Source organism: Stenella coeruleoalba, assembly GCF_951394435.1.
Source record: "Stenella coeruleoalba genome assembly, chromosome: 3".
NCBI lineage: Eukaryota > Metazoa > Chordata > Mammalia > Artiodactyla > Delphinidae > Stenella > Stenella coeruleoalba.
Genome location: NC_137148.1, coordinates 108,897,298 through 108,912,368, shown reverse-complemented (window position 1 = coordinate 108,912,368; position 15,071 = coordinate 108,897,298). Strand labels below are relative to the sequence as shown.

Sequence of the window (15,071 nt, the reverse complement as noted above, 5' to 3'; positions counted from 1 at the left end):
CAGTTAGGTAAATAAGTTGCTTAAAGTAGTAGTAATAACATTCCCACTACTTTTAACTTATGCTCTGTCTACTTCCACGAGGAATTTTGAGGTAATATGCTGAAGCGAGATTCAGGGTTTCTGCTCTTTTGATTTTGAAATACACATAAGAACTTTACAGATAAATAGATGCAGTATTGCAAACAATGATACTGATGATATATCTTAATATATTAAGCTAATGTGCTAATATAGTACAGGATTAAATTATTTGAAGAGGATTTATATTTATTCTGCTTTCTGGTATCATTTAGATCTGAAGTCAGAAAGATCACTGTGAATATATTCTGTGCTATCATTGGATTTATGTAATTAAAGACTATTAAATTATTTTTTAAGAAAATGATTTAAAAATTAAAATGGTGTTCTTAAAGAATGAGGACCATACTAATGAATCAGTTTCAAAATGGTCTGGAAATCCTTAGAAATGTATGTGTTTTGGATTGTAGAGCTGGTTGATTAGTATCCTAAAGATGTACTCATTTAAGATTGGCATGAGAATCAAAGGTACATACAGGACTAACCTTACTGATTCCTAATCTTCTTAAGCTTATTTTTTATTAATAAACTTTTTACGAAGTTAGGGAAATATATCAGAAATATTCAAGAATATTTCTGTCGAGAATGTGTGATATGTTTCATAACATAAACATATACATATTTTTAGAAAAGAGTGGAGTCTGAGAATACCAAGAGATTAGTTTTAATGCTGGACCGCAAATAACCACTTTAAAAGCTTTTGTCATAACTGTGTTTTCCTTTGGTGGGATCGCAGGCCTTTTTGGTGGGCATAGTCGTGCCCGACCCGGAAGTCATGCCCTCTTGGGCCCAGAAGAGAGGAATTGAAGGGACGTATGCAGAGCTCTGCACAAATAAGGTCTGTACCTTGGGGCTGTTCCCCAAAAGACTGCTGGACCTTCTGTGATACTGCATAATGAGAGGACATACAAAAACAGTAGCCCAAGTGAAATTTGAACCTATAGGGAAATTTCTAACTTTATTTTATAAATGGTAGGAATCCTAAACCAGAGGTTTGTCTTTTGTCATTGTTGTAGAAGGGGCTCATCTCTCTTCTTAGAACACTTGATAAACTATTGAATTTTCCAGCCAGGAGACATCAGAGAAAGTTTGTCCAGCCCTGTTGTTTTGCAGCTTTCAGGAGAGTCCAGAGAGGGAGGCGTCTTGCCCAAAGCCACATAGCTGGTTAACAGCAGTGTCAGATGTGAGAATAGGCCTTCTGACTCACTGGCCCTGCTCTCTCCTAATGTGAGGTAGCTTTTATATCTACTGGGCTTAGAGAGACAGTCATGGAATTGAAAAAGGAGCACAGTTCTCCCTGCTTAGAACATTTGCCGCTCACACCTTCCAGAAGCCTTCTCCTGGCACATGTACTGTGCCAGGATCTCTGTGCCCTGACTCAGAGGATCTCTGTGCCCTGACTCAGCATCGGCCCCTCAGTCACATGATCTGTTTCTTAGCAACAGCCATGAACCCTAGAGCTCCCACCAGGCCCTGGGCTCTTCTGGGGGTGACAGGGCCCCTGAGACTCACTAGGCTGACCAGAGGTCTGCTTTAAAAAACAAAATTGAGTGGTCCCTTAGCCTGTTGTTGGACACTCCTTAGGCCATGCAGGCACTTACTTGCCAGATGAGGGATGGTAATTGGCTTTCTGCCAGGGAGCGTCAGCCCTAGTTGGGGGTTTGAAAGGTGGGGGGAGTGTTGGTATGATTGCCAGTTATACTTTGCTCACAACTCATTGATTCTTCTATCTCCATTTTGAAATGTGTTTTTGCCTTGTAATTTTACCTATATGGTTCAATTCAGGAGCTGAGGAAAGCCATTTTGGAAGATATGGTGAGGTTAGGAAAAGAAAGTGGACTCCATTCTTTTGAACAGGTAACTGTTACCTTCTCCATACTTGTTACTGCCCTTTATGCAGGGATGAGAATTAAAGTAACCAACAGTGACCCTGACCTAGATTCCCTATCCTCCATGCTGTGGCCTGCAGACAGGCAGTGTACTAACGGACCCCTGAAGGCCTGTTCTAAGCTGACTTTGCAACAGCCTGCATCCTAACTAAAATCGGTCGTAGGCTGAGTGAGACTGTGCCTATTGTCCTCATAATCACAGATGTTCATAAAGCTGAAATATTACCCTAGCCATAACTGGTACAGCATGTCTACATGGTGTGTCTCCAAGCTGCGTGCAGTACTCAAGACCAGACTCCTGTCTTATTTTTATTTTTATGGGGACTGTCTTCTTGGCTGCAGCAGGCAAGCTTACTTGCTAGGACATCAGAAAGATTGCACTCCTGGGGCCACTGATCTGTCAGCCCAGCATGCCCTGAACAAAGAGGAGGAAACAAAGAGTGTGTTGGGAGTGGACACAGCAGACCTCTAAGACTTTCCGTCTTTGCAAGGTTGGGGTTCTTTTTTGTAACTGAGTTCATAAGCGTACTTGGTCCTACTTACACATGCCATTTATAATCCTCTTTAGTCACAAATTCAAAAAGAAAAATTCTTCAAACAGAAAAATATTAATAGGCTGATTTTTAAAAATTTCCTAGTATGTATTTAATATAATTGTTTTTCATAAAATGGTTCTCCAACAGTGTCCCCAAATATAGTATTAAGGATCTGCAAGGTTTATGAGAAGTTTAAATTTTATCTGTTCTTTTATTTTAATATAAATTTTTTTATTTATTTATTTTTGGCTGTGTTGGGTCTTCGTTGCTGCGCACGGGCTTTCTCTAGTTGCGGTGAGCGGGAGCTACTCTTTGTTGTGGTGCGCGGGCTTCTCACTGTGGTGGCTTCTCTTGTTGCAGAGCATGGGCTCTGGGGCACTTGGGCTTCAGTAGTTGTGGCACACGGGCTCAGTAGTTGTGGCTCACGGGCTTAGTTGCTCCACTGCACGTGGGATCTTCCCGGACCAGGGCTTGAACCCGTGTCTCCTGCATTGGCAGGCAGATTCTCAACTACTGCACCACCAGGGAAGCCCCTTTGTATATGTTCATTTTGATGTTAACCTAAAAACATTTTTAAACCAGTTTTAAATATAAACTCTTACAGCAGTTGTTTGACAATTAGAAAACATTTCCACAGATTAAGACTTTTAATTTCTTAAGTTTCAAAGTGAGGAAATCTAAATATAGTTTCAGGGTTTGAGGGAATTGTTTTTCTTTTGAAATGGATCTTTACATTAATCTAGCTTGAGAGAAACTGCTTTACCCTCATCCATCAGTGTGTTTTAGGGCAAATAAGGCCTGGATGAATAAATCCTTATTTTTAAAAATTATAAAATCTGAGGCATTCAGGCAAGTCATATTTATCTTTCTGAATGCAAGGTCATTTCTGGCATGATAATTAAATTCCTAAATTTGCTAAAACTGACTTCATTGCTCTTCCATTACGGGGAGCTGTGTGACTGTAGATGTGATCCTGTAGAGCAGGCGCCACAAATGAGTGGTTGGAGACCTGGTTGATCTGGGCTCCCTATTACCTGAATGGATGGCTGTAAGGGCGCTGGGGGTGCACTGGGGATCCTGCGGATACCCTTGTGATTCCCAAGGCTTGCATGCCCCCTGCTGGATGTGGGCTGCGTGATCTGCCTCAGAGCAGGTGGAGAATTGTAACAGAGTCCTCTCCTTGGAAAAGACTACCACTCTTAAGCTTATGTTTAAAAGAAACCTTTGGTTAAGGTTCCAGTGTTAACCATTGCTCAAGTTAGAGCTTTTACTGAGAGGAGACGTATTCTTGACTTTCCATACGCCTTAAGCAAAGTTTCTGCTCTAATATTCGGCCCTCGCCATGGTAACCTTAAATACAGAGAAGTCATGTGGCATCCCAAAGGCCTGAGTTTTATTGCCAAGGCTGTTACCTCTTCATTTTCTCTGTTCTCATTCTCCTCTTTGTTGGTGTGTGCTCCTAGTTGTGTTCCAAAGCTCAACGTAAATTACTTGAGTTAATCCATAATCTATTGTCAGCTAGTCCTTTTCCCTTTTCCTCAAAAAGGAATGATCAATTAAGGCTTAATGCTAATTTTTTACCCCCCCCTCCTCCCCCAGTAGATATCCAAGCCCAAGGCTTAAATCATTCAACAGAAGCTTTAGGAGTTCAGACTTACTGGGCAGCATTGATCTGAATGAAACTTTGAATTAGATGAAAAATTAACGTAATTTGATTTCCAGAAACAGACAATTCCTAGAACTAGGCCAACCATTATCAATTTATGGAGATTTAATGAGTAGATAAGAAGCATTTAAAATAACTGTTATCAATAATTAAAATATGTAGGTTCTTGGGAAGTATCTGAGCATACTTAACTGTGATTTAACCTTTTTTTTTTTGACATTTCTATGCCTTATTAGTTTGCATAGGCGTATAAAATACAAAGTGAACTTTGAAACTTGACAGTTTTCAAATTCGGACTGCAAAGCCCTTGCTAAATATATTTTACTGTATTTCTTGTCATTGAAATGAATACTTACCTAATCAATTTACCTTTAAATCAGAAATGAATTGAACATTTCCCTAATTTAAAATTTTAAAATTTCTCTTGTCCTAAATTATTCACTCTGTGTTTATTAGCTACAAGCAATATTATGTGTTAAAGTGTTTCACAGAGTAATACCATTGAAAGATTTTAAATAGTTTTTTTTTCAGAATTATGAAAATTTCTATGCTTTAATGAGTTGGCATACATTGACATTTTTGAGGCATTATATTCCAATATAATATTTAAATGTTATAGTATCTTTAAATTAAAAAAAAAACTATAGAATCACTTTTCCGTGACAAGAGTGTAGTTTCAGAAAGGAAGGTAACATTAAGCATCTCCTTCCTTCTTTCCTCAACAAAAACTTTGCTTATTGCAAACTGGAAAACAAGTTTTATATTGTGTTAGGCATAAAGGGAGACTAAAGACTCTCGTTCCTTCCCCCCCCCCCATAATTCAACAGTTTGGTTTTATTAGAAAATATGTAATTATTTATAAAAAATGAAAATTTGTTTTACCATTGGTTTACTTCTGAAAATAAACTAACTATAGGCTTGGGGCCCACAGTTAAGGTCAGTTAAAGAACTGTTTTGACTCATTTTTTCCCACTTACTGATTAGACTTTTAGTCACTGGCGCAATTTGTATAGGTATTTTCATGGAAGAATTTAAATAGACCCAGGGCTGTAGGTCAGACTGGAGCAGGGACTGGCAGTAGTGCCACTCTGATCTGCTCACTAAGTGGCTGAAAGGTGAGCTGAGTGCCATATTACTCGGCTTCCCTCAACACTGTATTTAATTGTGTTTCCTCTCCTCAGGCAGAGACTATGTTGTAGAGAGCCACATTGAACTGCAGATGCCCCAGTCAGCACTTTAGGCCTGCTACAGGTTGCTGGTTTGACAGATACTCAAAATCTACCAGCAGATGCAGTTCTTTCTTCCTAAGATCATAGTGTTTTCTTTTACATTCTACTTACCATCTAAATAGTGTATGTAGCTCTCCCTATGAGAGTCATCTTCCCTGTGCTGTATTGTTTGAAGCTTCTGCTTGTCACTGCTGTATTTTCAGAGGTGTTCTCCCAAGTCCCTGTACTGAACATAGACTCTTGTCTCAATTACACATGTTCTCCACATGCTGTTAGGAATGCAGATGAGCTGAAAACCAGGCTGCCAGGACACTTGTAGAAATTGTATCTTGGCATTGGCATCTCCTATAAAATTATATTATTAATTTCATTTACAGAAGAAGGTGGATAGATCGTTTACACTTGCCAGAAGTCTTTATGTGATACTGTTTCTATCAGAAAGGAACTTTAAAAAAAAAATTAAGGATATTAGCACTGCCAGTTTTTCATTTCATGGAGGTAAACATGAATTACTAAGTTAAATCACTGTATCTAGGATTAAGTTTGATTTGGATTTTGTTCATATTTTCTTCAAGCTAGCTAGTTTTGTTATCAAATGGTGATTTCTGAACTTGAGTAGCAGAACTTAGATGACATCTTATATGCACCTTATGAGCACGTACAAAACATAAGAGCAGTGCTGCTCTGGTAGGTTTGGGGCTTGAGCCAGAGCCTGTCTTCCACCTCCCACCCCTCAACCCAGCCCCCTCACTCATCCCTCCCCCACCCCGCCTCCAATGCACTTTTGCCTCTCCCCCACCTCATCCCACCCGTGTCTGTCTACACTCCACCTTCACGCCCATCTCTACCTCTATACCCCTGCCCAGCAGAGGCCACTGCAGAACCCCTAGCTCTCAGTGCACTATGGTCTGAAAACGTCTCCCTTGGGACCTGTTTCCAGTGAATTTTGGATCCCCTAGGATGATTTATGTTTGATCAAAACAAATTAGGAAAAAAGTATATTCCAGAGGGTACAAAAACTGGCAGCCCTATTCCTTACCAAATCCTTGCTTCTTTGAGCATCAAAAACACTGATAGAATTTTTTTTTTAATTTTTTTTATTTTGCCATGAAAAAAATGCAGAAAATTTTTATTTTATATTGGAGTTGAGAGAATTTTCAAACAAAACACTTTTTACAAGAACCTTAACAAATTTTGAAACATTCGATAATGCCTCTTTTTAGCCAAGAGCCTCAGATTTCCAGTTATTTATACTGGATATCCAAGTAGAAATCCTTTCAGTATGTAAGGTAAAGTTGAGGCAGCTACCTGTAATGCTAGCTTTAATTTTAGCCTAAAGTCCAGTCCTCCCCTTCCCACCACACACGAATCCCTTAAAATGCTATTCTTTTTATAGCAAAAGTGAATCCTTCATTTGAACAAATTTCTAAAGAGACAAAGATGAATCTCATTTATTAATGCTGTGCTCATTTGAAAATTATCACATTTTAAAATTACAAGCATGGGTTTAAAAAATGCCAGAATTTTTCTTAAAAACTTTTTAAGAAGTAGAAAGTGTAGCTGTTTTAGGGGTCTTCTTTGTATATTGAGTCTTTGATCTGAAAAATCAGTGAATGCAATGGAGAATTTTCTGAGGAAAGACTTCTTTGTCATATTATAATACCCACCTGCCAGGACACTAGACCGTTAGCATCAGAGATTTGGAAAACAATCACTGACATGTTGAATTTTTTGCGACTATTTACATACATTGATTTTTTCCAATTTTTAAATTTTTGGTGGTTAAATACACATAACATAAAATTTACCATCTTAACCATGTTTTACGTGTGCAGTTCAGTGGCATTAATACATTCATAATGTCGTACAACCATCACCACCATCCATCTCTGTAACTCTTCATTTTGTAGAATGAAGCTCTGTACCCCTCGAACAATAACTCCCAATTCCCGCCCTCCCCCCAGCCTCCAGAAACCACCATTTTACTTTCTGTCCCTATGACTTTGACTACTCTAAGTACTTGTGTTTTTGTGACTGGCTTATTTCACTTAGCCTAACGCCCTCAAAGTTCATCCATGTTGTAGCATGTGTCAGAATTTCCTTACTTTATATAAATAATATTCCATTGTATGTCTATGCCACATTTTGCCTATCCATTCATCTGCTGATGGACATTTGCGTTGCTTCCCTGTTTTAGCTATTGTGAATAACGCTGCTATGAACATGGATTTACAAATATCTCTTTGAGATCCTGCTTTCAATTCTTTTGGGTATATATTCCAGTTTCTCTATATCCTCACCAACACTTGTTATTTCTGTTTTCTGGATAATAGCCAGCCTAATGGGTGTGAGGTGGTGCATAGACTGATTTTTGAAATAAGTCATTTCCTGATTGTATCCATTGATTTTAATTAACAATTCTCATATGACAGTAACACATGCCACAGTAACCTTTCACTCTTGTTCTCTTGGCTTCTGTAACCCACACCCCCGTTCCTTTCTACTCCTCAAGAAACTCCTGTCTCTCAAGCCCAGGCTGAAGCTGTGTCCTACATACTAATACTAATATATCCAATGTCCAAAAACCACTTGGATGTCTCAGAAGCATTTCAAACTTGACATGAATACTTGATCTTCCTGCCTCCAAAGAACCTTTCTGCTCCTCCTCCAGTTTTTCTGCTCAAGCAGAAATCTAGAGCCCGTCTTAAAATCTCTTTCTCTATCAATTACCCAAACCAATTGTAAGTCCTGTCCTTTCTACTCCCCAAATCTATTTCCATCTCCACAGCCAACTTTATAGCCTAAATCACCATCAATCTTGCCTTTTGGCTGGTCTTCCAGCTTCCACTTTTACCTCATTTTAATCCTCTCTTAACAGGGTAATCTTTCCAAAGATGCATGCTAGTACTGTCTCTCACTGATTAAAAATTGTTTAAAGAATTATGTCCAAAATCCCTACCTTGGCATATTGATCCTTTGTAATTTGGCCCCAGCCTATCTCCCCAGCCCCATCTCTTTCTTCTTCTTTATTTGTATCACCTGCTGCAGCCTATACTTGTGATGTCCCAAGTGTGTTTTGGCACATGTTGCCTCTGCCTAGAGCCATATAACAGCCTCTCCCTTCCCCTTGCTATCTTCATCTGGCCAAAGCCTACTTATCCTCCAGAGTTCAACTCAAGCATCCCTTTTCAATGAATCCTGCTCCAGAGACTGGGTTAGGTGCTATATCAGAAAGGCATTCAGCTCTAAAAGAAAACCCTCAGGGTCTTAAACACATAGGGTGTGTTTTTTTGGTGTTCTCACATAAGAAGTCCGAACATAGGCAGTCCAAGGCAGGTACAGGTTCTCAAAGACCTAGGCTCTGCCTATCTTTCCACTCTCCCTTCTTAGTATGTTGGCTTATCACTTTCTGTGGCTGCTACAGCTTTGGACATTGTCCATATTCAAGGAAGGAAAAAAAGAGAGTGGGTAGAAATAGGTATGTCTGGACCTTTTATTAGGAAAGCAAAAGCTATCCCTTCTCACTAGCCACAGATGGATCTTATGACTACACCTTAGCTGCAAGGGAGCCTGGGAAATCAGGACATAGGATTGTCATAGTTTACATAGAACATTTTGGCCCCAAACAAAACCTGGGTTTTATTAGCATGGAAGATAGGGAGTGATACTGGGAAAGCAACTGACAACTGCTCGTCCCTATAGTAGTATTATCATACTGCAGCATCCCTCGTTAGATTGTAAGCTCCATGTGTGCAGAGATTGTGTCTTGTTCTTCTTTGTATCCCTGGTGCCTTACACTATACCTGACACATGGTAGTTGCTCAATAAATGCCAATTAAGCAGAACAACAAGTGAAAATATATATGTATTTAGCGCATATATTTTGAGTTCATTTTTTAAAGTCTATATATAGCAGTTCATTTGCTATTTAATAATATGGATCTGTTGTCTCAACAAAATAATTGAATATAGACCCAGTTGTCAGTCAGGATACAATTTCTTAGAGACATTGTCACTCCAGGATTCAGCTCAAGCCCAGATCATAAAATTCTGGTTGAACTGACAGTCACCCTTTCAGCTGAAATCTCATGTGGGAGGAGACTGCCCAGGCCCTCCCAGGTTAGTTCATCTATCTCTCTGGTCCCCCATTCAGGCTTGCAAAGAGACTTTGCATGAGGAGGCCTGGAATCTGCCTCATGGAAATAGGCAAAACGAACACTAAGTCTGATCCCTCCATTCCTCCTTCCAATAATGTGATCACATTTTCTGGCAGAACTTTTTTTTTTAACACAGACTCGTCATGTCCCCGCCTAGACTTTATATTTCTCCTGTGAATGGCACCACTGTCCATGCAGCCCTCCAAGCTGGAAACCTGGAAGTCCTCAAGGCTGCCTCCTTCTTTATTACATCCTGCCCATTTATCTCTAAATCGCTCTTAGAACTGCTTACTTGTCTCTGTCTCTGCCACTTCTGTAGGTGCAGGCCCTTATCTTCTTCTCTCCTGTGGATTGGTCAGGTCCTTCTGATTGGTTTCCCTGCTTCTAATCTTAACATTCTTAAAAGCCATCTTCACATTTCTCTTGGAGAGATCTTTATAAATTGTATATTCAGCCATGTCATTGCCCTGTATAAAAATCTCCTACTGTTTTCCTCTATAAACTGCCCCATCTACCACTTCAGCTTCATCTCTCACCCACTTCGCCTCCTACTTTATGTAACTACAACAGAAATCACTTGGATTTCCTTTTTCATACTCTGCCATTTCTCACTCCCGTAGCTTTGTTCATAGGGTTGTCTCTGCCTGGAAATGCCCTTCTCCACCCACCTCTCCTCCTTTGCTGGTTAACTCTTACTCGTCCTTTAACACTCACCTGATTTGAGAAGGCTTCCCTGACTGCTCCTCTCTCTTCCCTGCCATAACTGAGTTAGATGCCCTTCATCCTGTGTAGACCGCATTGTCTAATAATTACCCAGTGTGTCTGCTCTACTGGATTCCAGTGTGCACTCCCCGAGGGCAGGGGTGCTCACGATCCCCCTTTGTGTCCTCCATGCCTGGCACAGAGTAACTAACTCATTTCTGTTGACTGGCTAAATGGAGGAGTAAGAAGGAAAAAAGGTGGCTTTCAGACATATCAAATAGGCTGAAATGTTATTAGGATAACTCTGACTTTTAAATAGGCATAGTGTTTTTATATCAATATTTCTATTCCCATATGCCTGTCTACTTTTATCATGTATGCTATGAATGCTGTGTTATATTCCTGATAAAGATGTATTCTGCATTTGGTTTTTAGGTTAAAGCCATTCACATCCACTCTGATATGTTCTCAGTTCAAAATGGCTTGCTGACACCAACACTAAAGGCTAAGAGACCTGAGCTGAGAGAGTACTTCAAAAAACAAATAGAAGAGCTTTACTCAATCTCCATGTGAAGTTCAAGGGAAGTTCTTCTCAGTATAATGGACAATGTAGCAATATTATAGTTATTTTTTGAAAGTAATGTGTCAGAATGATGCAGCTGAAAATGAAAAGCACGTGACCTTATGACTGAGCCTCTTCCTGTCCCAAGAGGTCTTTAACAATATTTTCTCTCTCATCACCGAGTATACTTTATTTTTATTACAATGATATTGTAGTAAGCTGCTAAAAATATCAGAAATGGCATTGTAAAAATCAAGACTTTTCTCAAGAACTGTGTACCACTAAAAGTAATATATTCTCAGTGTTCACAGAACTTCTATTAAACATAAAGGAAAAACATAACTGATATATTGTACTTAATTATTTGTGGAATAGTAACCAGGTACAGCAAATATCTAGGCAATGTGGACTACCTCATTCAATAACTGATGGTCAAAATCACAATTAAATCAGACTTAAAAAATTAAAACTAATACAGAATAATTCTGAAACAAAACATGATAGCTCACATTCTACATAACTTCAGATTCTTTAAACATAACAATCCTCATTGATGTGAAAAAATTTTCTCTCCAATTTTTACTTTTATTTATGAAGAATGCAAATTCAAGTATTCTTAAAACAAATGTATTTACATAACATTTTACAAAGATCTTTCAATACATTTTCTTATTTATTAAGCTCATTCAAATATTAAGGAGCTACCTAGAAAAAAATGTAATGTACAACTACTTCAAGGATAGTATGTGTATATTCATGGATGTCTTACCACATGAATTATAAAAGATGTCTGTTTGACTCTGCTCTGCAATGAATGGACCTTTAGGGAAGACTTGGGAGAAGAAACCCAGAATTATTTCTCAGGGTGGGCAGCAATTAATGTACTGATGTTCCTTGCTGGGTTCTTCCAGTCTTTCCATTCTCAATGTGTCCATGCCAGGCCTGGGAAACCCATATGGCAATAATTCTGAACAGCTTCACTTTCTTCCAGTAAGAGATTATCACGGCAGGATGTAGGGAGGGGGGGATGTTATTTCCAAATGAAATAATTTTTCAACAACGTAAGTTTGAAGAACCTCTTCAAAATACCCCTAGAAAACTGTTTACGTCCATCATAGATAAATATCTCCTTGGGAAATAATTTCATGCATAGAATCTCTAAACCCTTCTAAGCTTACCCATGAAAACCTCCTTTCTTGGCGTTATGTATTTAAATACTTCTTGCACCTGGGTGCCAACAATGTCATATAATTAAAGCCCAGCATGGACAGCAGTTAGGTTCCAAGCTACAGACTGCATCTACAGAAGAAACTGTCCCTAGGAAAGTGTTTTCTTCTGTAGAGACAGGACTCTGAAAGCAGAGATGGGGGCAGTATTCACAGTCCAGAAGCTCCTTACCCCTGGAGCAAATCCAAACTGTCAATAAATGCTGTCGGTTAGAAACTGCATAATCACACAGGCTCATTAGATGAATCTGCACCAGTGATTATACACTTATATTTCAGTCTTCACAAAAGTGGACGACCACAGCTTCATTTGATGTATTTATCCAATCTTTTACATATTCCTTTGCTGGATTCTCTCTGCAGTCCCACTACTTGCACTTATAAATTTGACTTTTAGTAGATGACCTAGTTCTGTGCACATTAATTTTTAAAGGCATTTCTAAATAAACAAATATTAAAAATGTCCAAGGCCACATCTATTATACATAGCATTAATTTTTTTATATTTAATATATATTTGACTAATTAAAAGAGAAAATCATTACCTGAATTGGATATTTGTATTATTTTAAAGGCAAGTAGCTTCACATCTTGAGGAAAATGAACCTCTTTCCCATTGTCCTTCTGCTCAACTAAATTTCATATTTGTCTTTGTTTCCAAAGGATTTTAGACAATGAAATTATAAGCAAATAATTTAAAATTTATTTTGATTACATTTATACCTAATAATAGTTAGAGATAATTGATTATGGATAACTTAAGATTTCTTCTCTTTCTCACTTTAAAGATCTTATGTTTCTATTCGCCTTCCTGATTCCTGTGAAAATCGTCACACTTGGGCATATAAATAGGTTCTGGCAGATGTGCTGAGAACAGTAAACAGTGGGCCCTAAATATATTGCTTGTACATTTATTTTTTCCACTGTTTAACTTTACTGAATTTTTTAATAAAGGAGAAATGAAACAATATGTGTTAATGGAAAAAAAATCCTTCTTACTTCAGATTTCCCAACTTTATTTTGAGGGGGGAAAAGTTTGTATTTCTCTTTAACCAATGTAGAAAAAGGCTATGTACTTAAGACATTTACATTCATAGTGGACATCAGATCCGATTTAAGTCTAGAGGTATAACGGAGATCAATTACGTAACATAAACATGTTCTTAAATGTTTGGCCTTTTATCTCTTTCTCATTTAAATGTGTTAGTAATTCTTACATTTTACAAACTAATCTTGTTGTCTATAAAGATATAAAATAGAATATACACCAATTTTTTTTTCCTTTTGCCATAAAAGACATCTTTGTATTGTGATTCTCCTCCAGGTGAGAGAGGAAACTGACCAGGTATGTGCAGGCCTAGCTTCACATATTAGGAACTCACGAACTCAGGAGTCTAAGGAATAAACATACCTAGTCTCCCTCACATGAGTAAGTCAACCTTTCGTTCTAAATTTAGGTAAAACTGCAAGCATGAGAAAAAATAGGATTTTTTCATTGCAATTTTTATAGTCAGGTAATGTTTTAGCAACTTGAAGTCAGCACTTAATTTGATTGTATTACCCATCAAAGAACCTCTGATCTTTTATTTTTCTGCAGTAAAGGGAATGAATTATTCTTTATTTTCCAAATGTATAAAGCACAAATGTGATATAGTTACTTAGAATACAAAATACTGTGAAATGAATGTAAAGAATGGAAAAATGTATTTTTGCATGAAAACAGACCACTTACAAACTTGCTTCATATCTCAGGAAAAAAAGAATGGAAAATCATATATAAAATTGATAAACTATATGAGCTAAGTTGCTGTATTTTCTTGCCTATTTCTATTTTAAGGAAGCATATACATGAAAAGAAAAAATGATCCTGGTAGTCTGAATTTTCTCTCAAGTATGCTACACAGTCCTTTCTGTGAATCTACAGTTAACTGCAGTAAGAATGGAATTAGCATTCACGTGAGGACAAAGCCCTAATGAGAAACTCTTCAGTTAGAACACATGAATGGTTATAACCCAGAGGCAATAGATATATACTACCTGGAACACGAGCATTTCTAAACTTGGTCCCAAACAAAAGGTTTTCATGAGGTGACAGTGGCTTTTAAGCATTCATTTGACTGATTATTTTTATTTTCCTTGTTAAGTCATTGCAAAAATTGCATGGAGGGCAATGGATATTTTTGCAAGAACTGCTTATTCTACTTTCAATTTTTAAAAATTGAGGAGATTAAAAAATTACCTTTTAAATATGCATAAAGTTATTTTAACTGTAATTATATTTTTAGTTGCTTTGTTATAGTAGCATGCATATCAAATATAAAATGCATTTATGAAAACATTTGTAAAAAATAAAGATTTTTTGTTTCTCAAAGTTGCTTATAATTACTATTTTATAATATTTATTTAGCATAATCCCCTGATGTTAGTATACTTGGTGATCATAGATCATAGTGCTTATGGTAAACACTGTATCAAGCTATATCACTAGTCAGCATACTCTACGTCCTCTATAAGGGTCCCCAAACTCTAAACACTTATGGCCCCCCCAGAGAACCTATCCTTTTCCTTGCACATTTGCTATTACCAAATGTGTCCTGTATTTACTTCATTTTTATATTTTTAAAAGAACAAAAAATTGTATTCAAATTTTCCATCATGATGGTCCTTAAACAGTATTTCCATAATATCTTTTACCCATACACAGCGGTACACTTTCTTAAAATTGTACATTCTGCCATGTCTAAATTATGCAGATTCTGCCATATATTTGCTACCATCTACTCCTCTCTATTTTCACAGCTTTTAGTGTAGTTGGGGCCACTCTCTTCTCTTGTCTGGAATATTACACTGCTTTTAAAATTAGTCTTCCTGTTTCCACCCCAGCTTCCTCAAATTTCACCATCCACATTTCAGTCAGGGGAATCTTTCTAAATTGAAAATCTGGTCGTGCCACTCTCCTGCTTATTATTCCACAGTATCCAGGATAAAGTTCAGACTCCCTGCTTCAGCACACAAGGCCCAGCATC

The 15,071-nt window shown here is 37.8% G+C and overlaps 1 protein-coding gene across 14 annotated transcripts in view; it reads left to right on the top strand.

Moving 5' to 3' along the window:
• ACSL6 (acyl-CoA synthetase long chain family member 6) overlaps positions 1 to 13,678 on the top strand; it is a 66,385-nt gene extending 52,707 nt beyond the window's left edge. For 12 of the 14 annotated variants that reach the window (XM_079916817.1, XM_079916819.1, XM_079916824.1 and 9 more), the window contains 3 exons: positions 815 to 916; positions 1,864 to 1,935; positions 10,693 to 13,678. In XM_079916817.1, coding sequence (XP_079772943.1) covers positions 815 to 916; positions 1,864 to 1,935; positions 10,693 to 10,830 — 312 coding nt within the window. In that variant the 3' untranslated portion in view covers positions 10,831 to 13,678. Of the gene's footprint in view, positions 1 to 814; positions 917 to 1,863; positions 1,936 to 2,309; positions 2,459 to 10,692 lie in introns of all 14 variants that reach the window. The other 2 variants (XR_013827601.1, XR_013827602.1) reach the window with 2 other exon arrangements.
• The last annotated feature ends 1,393 nt before the right edge of the window (positions 13,679 to 15,071 follow it).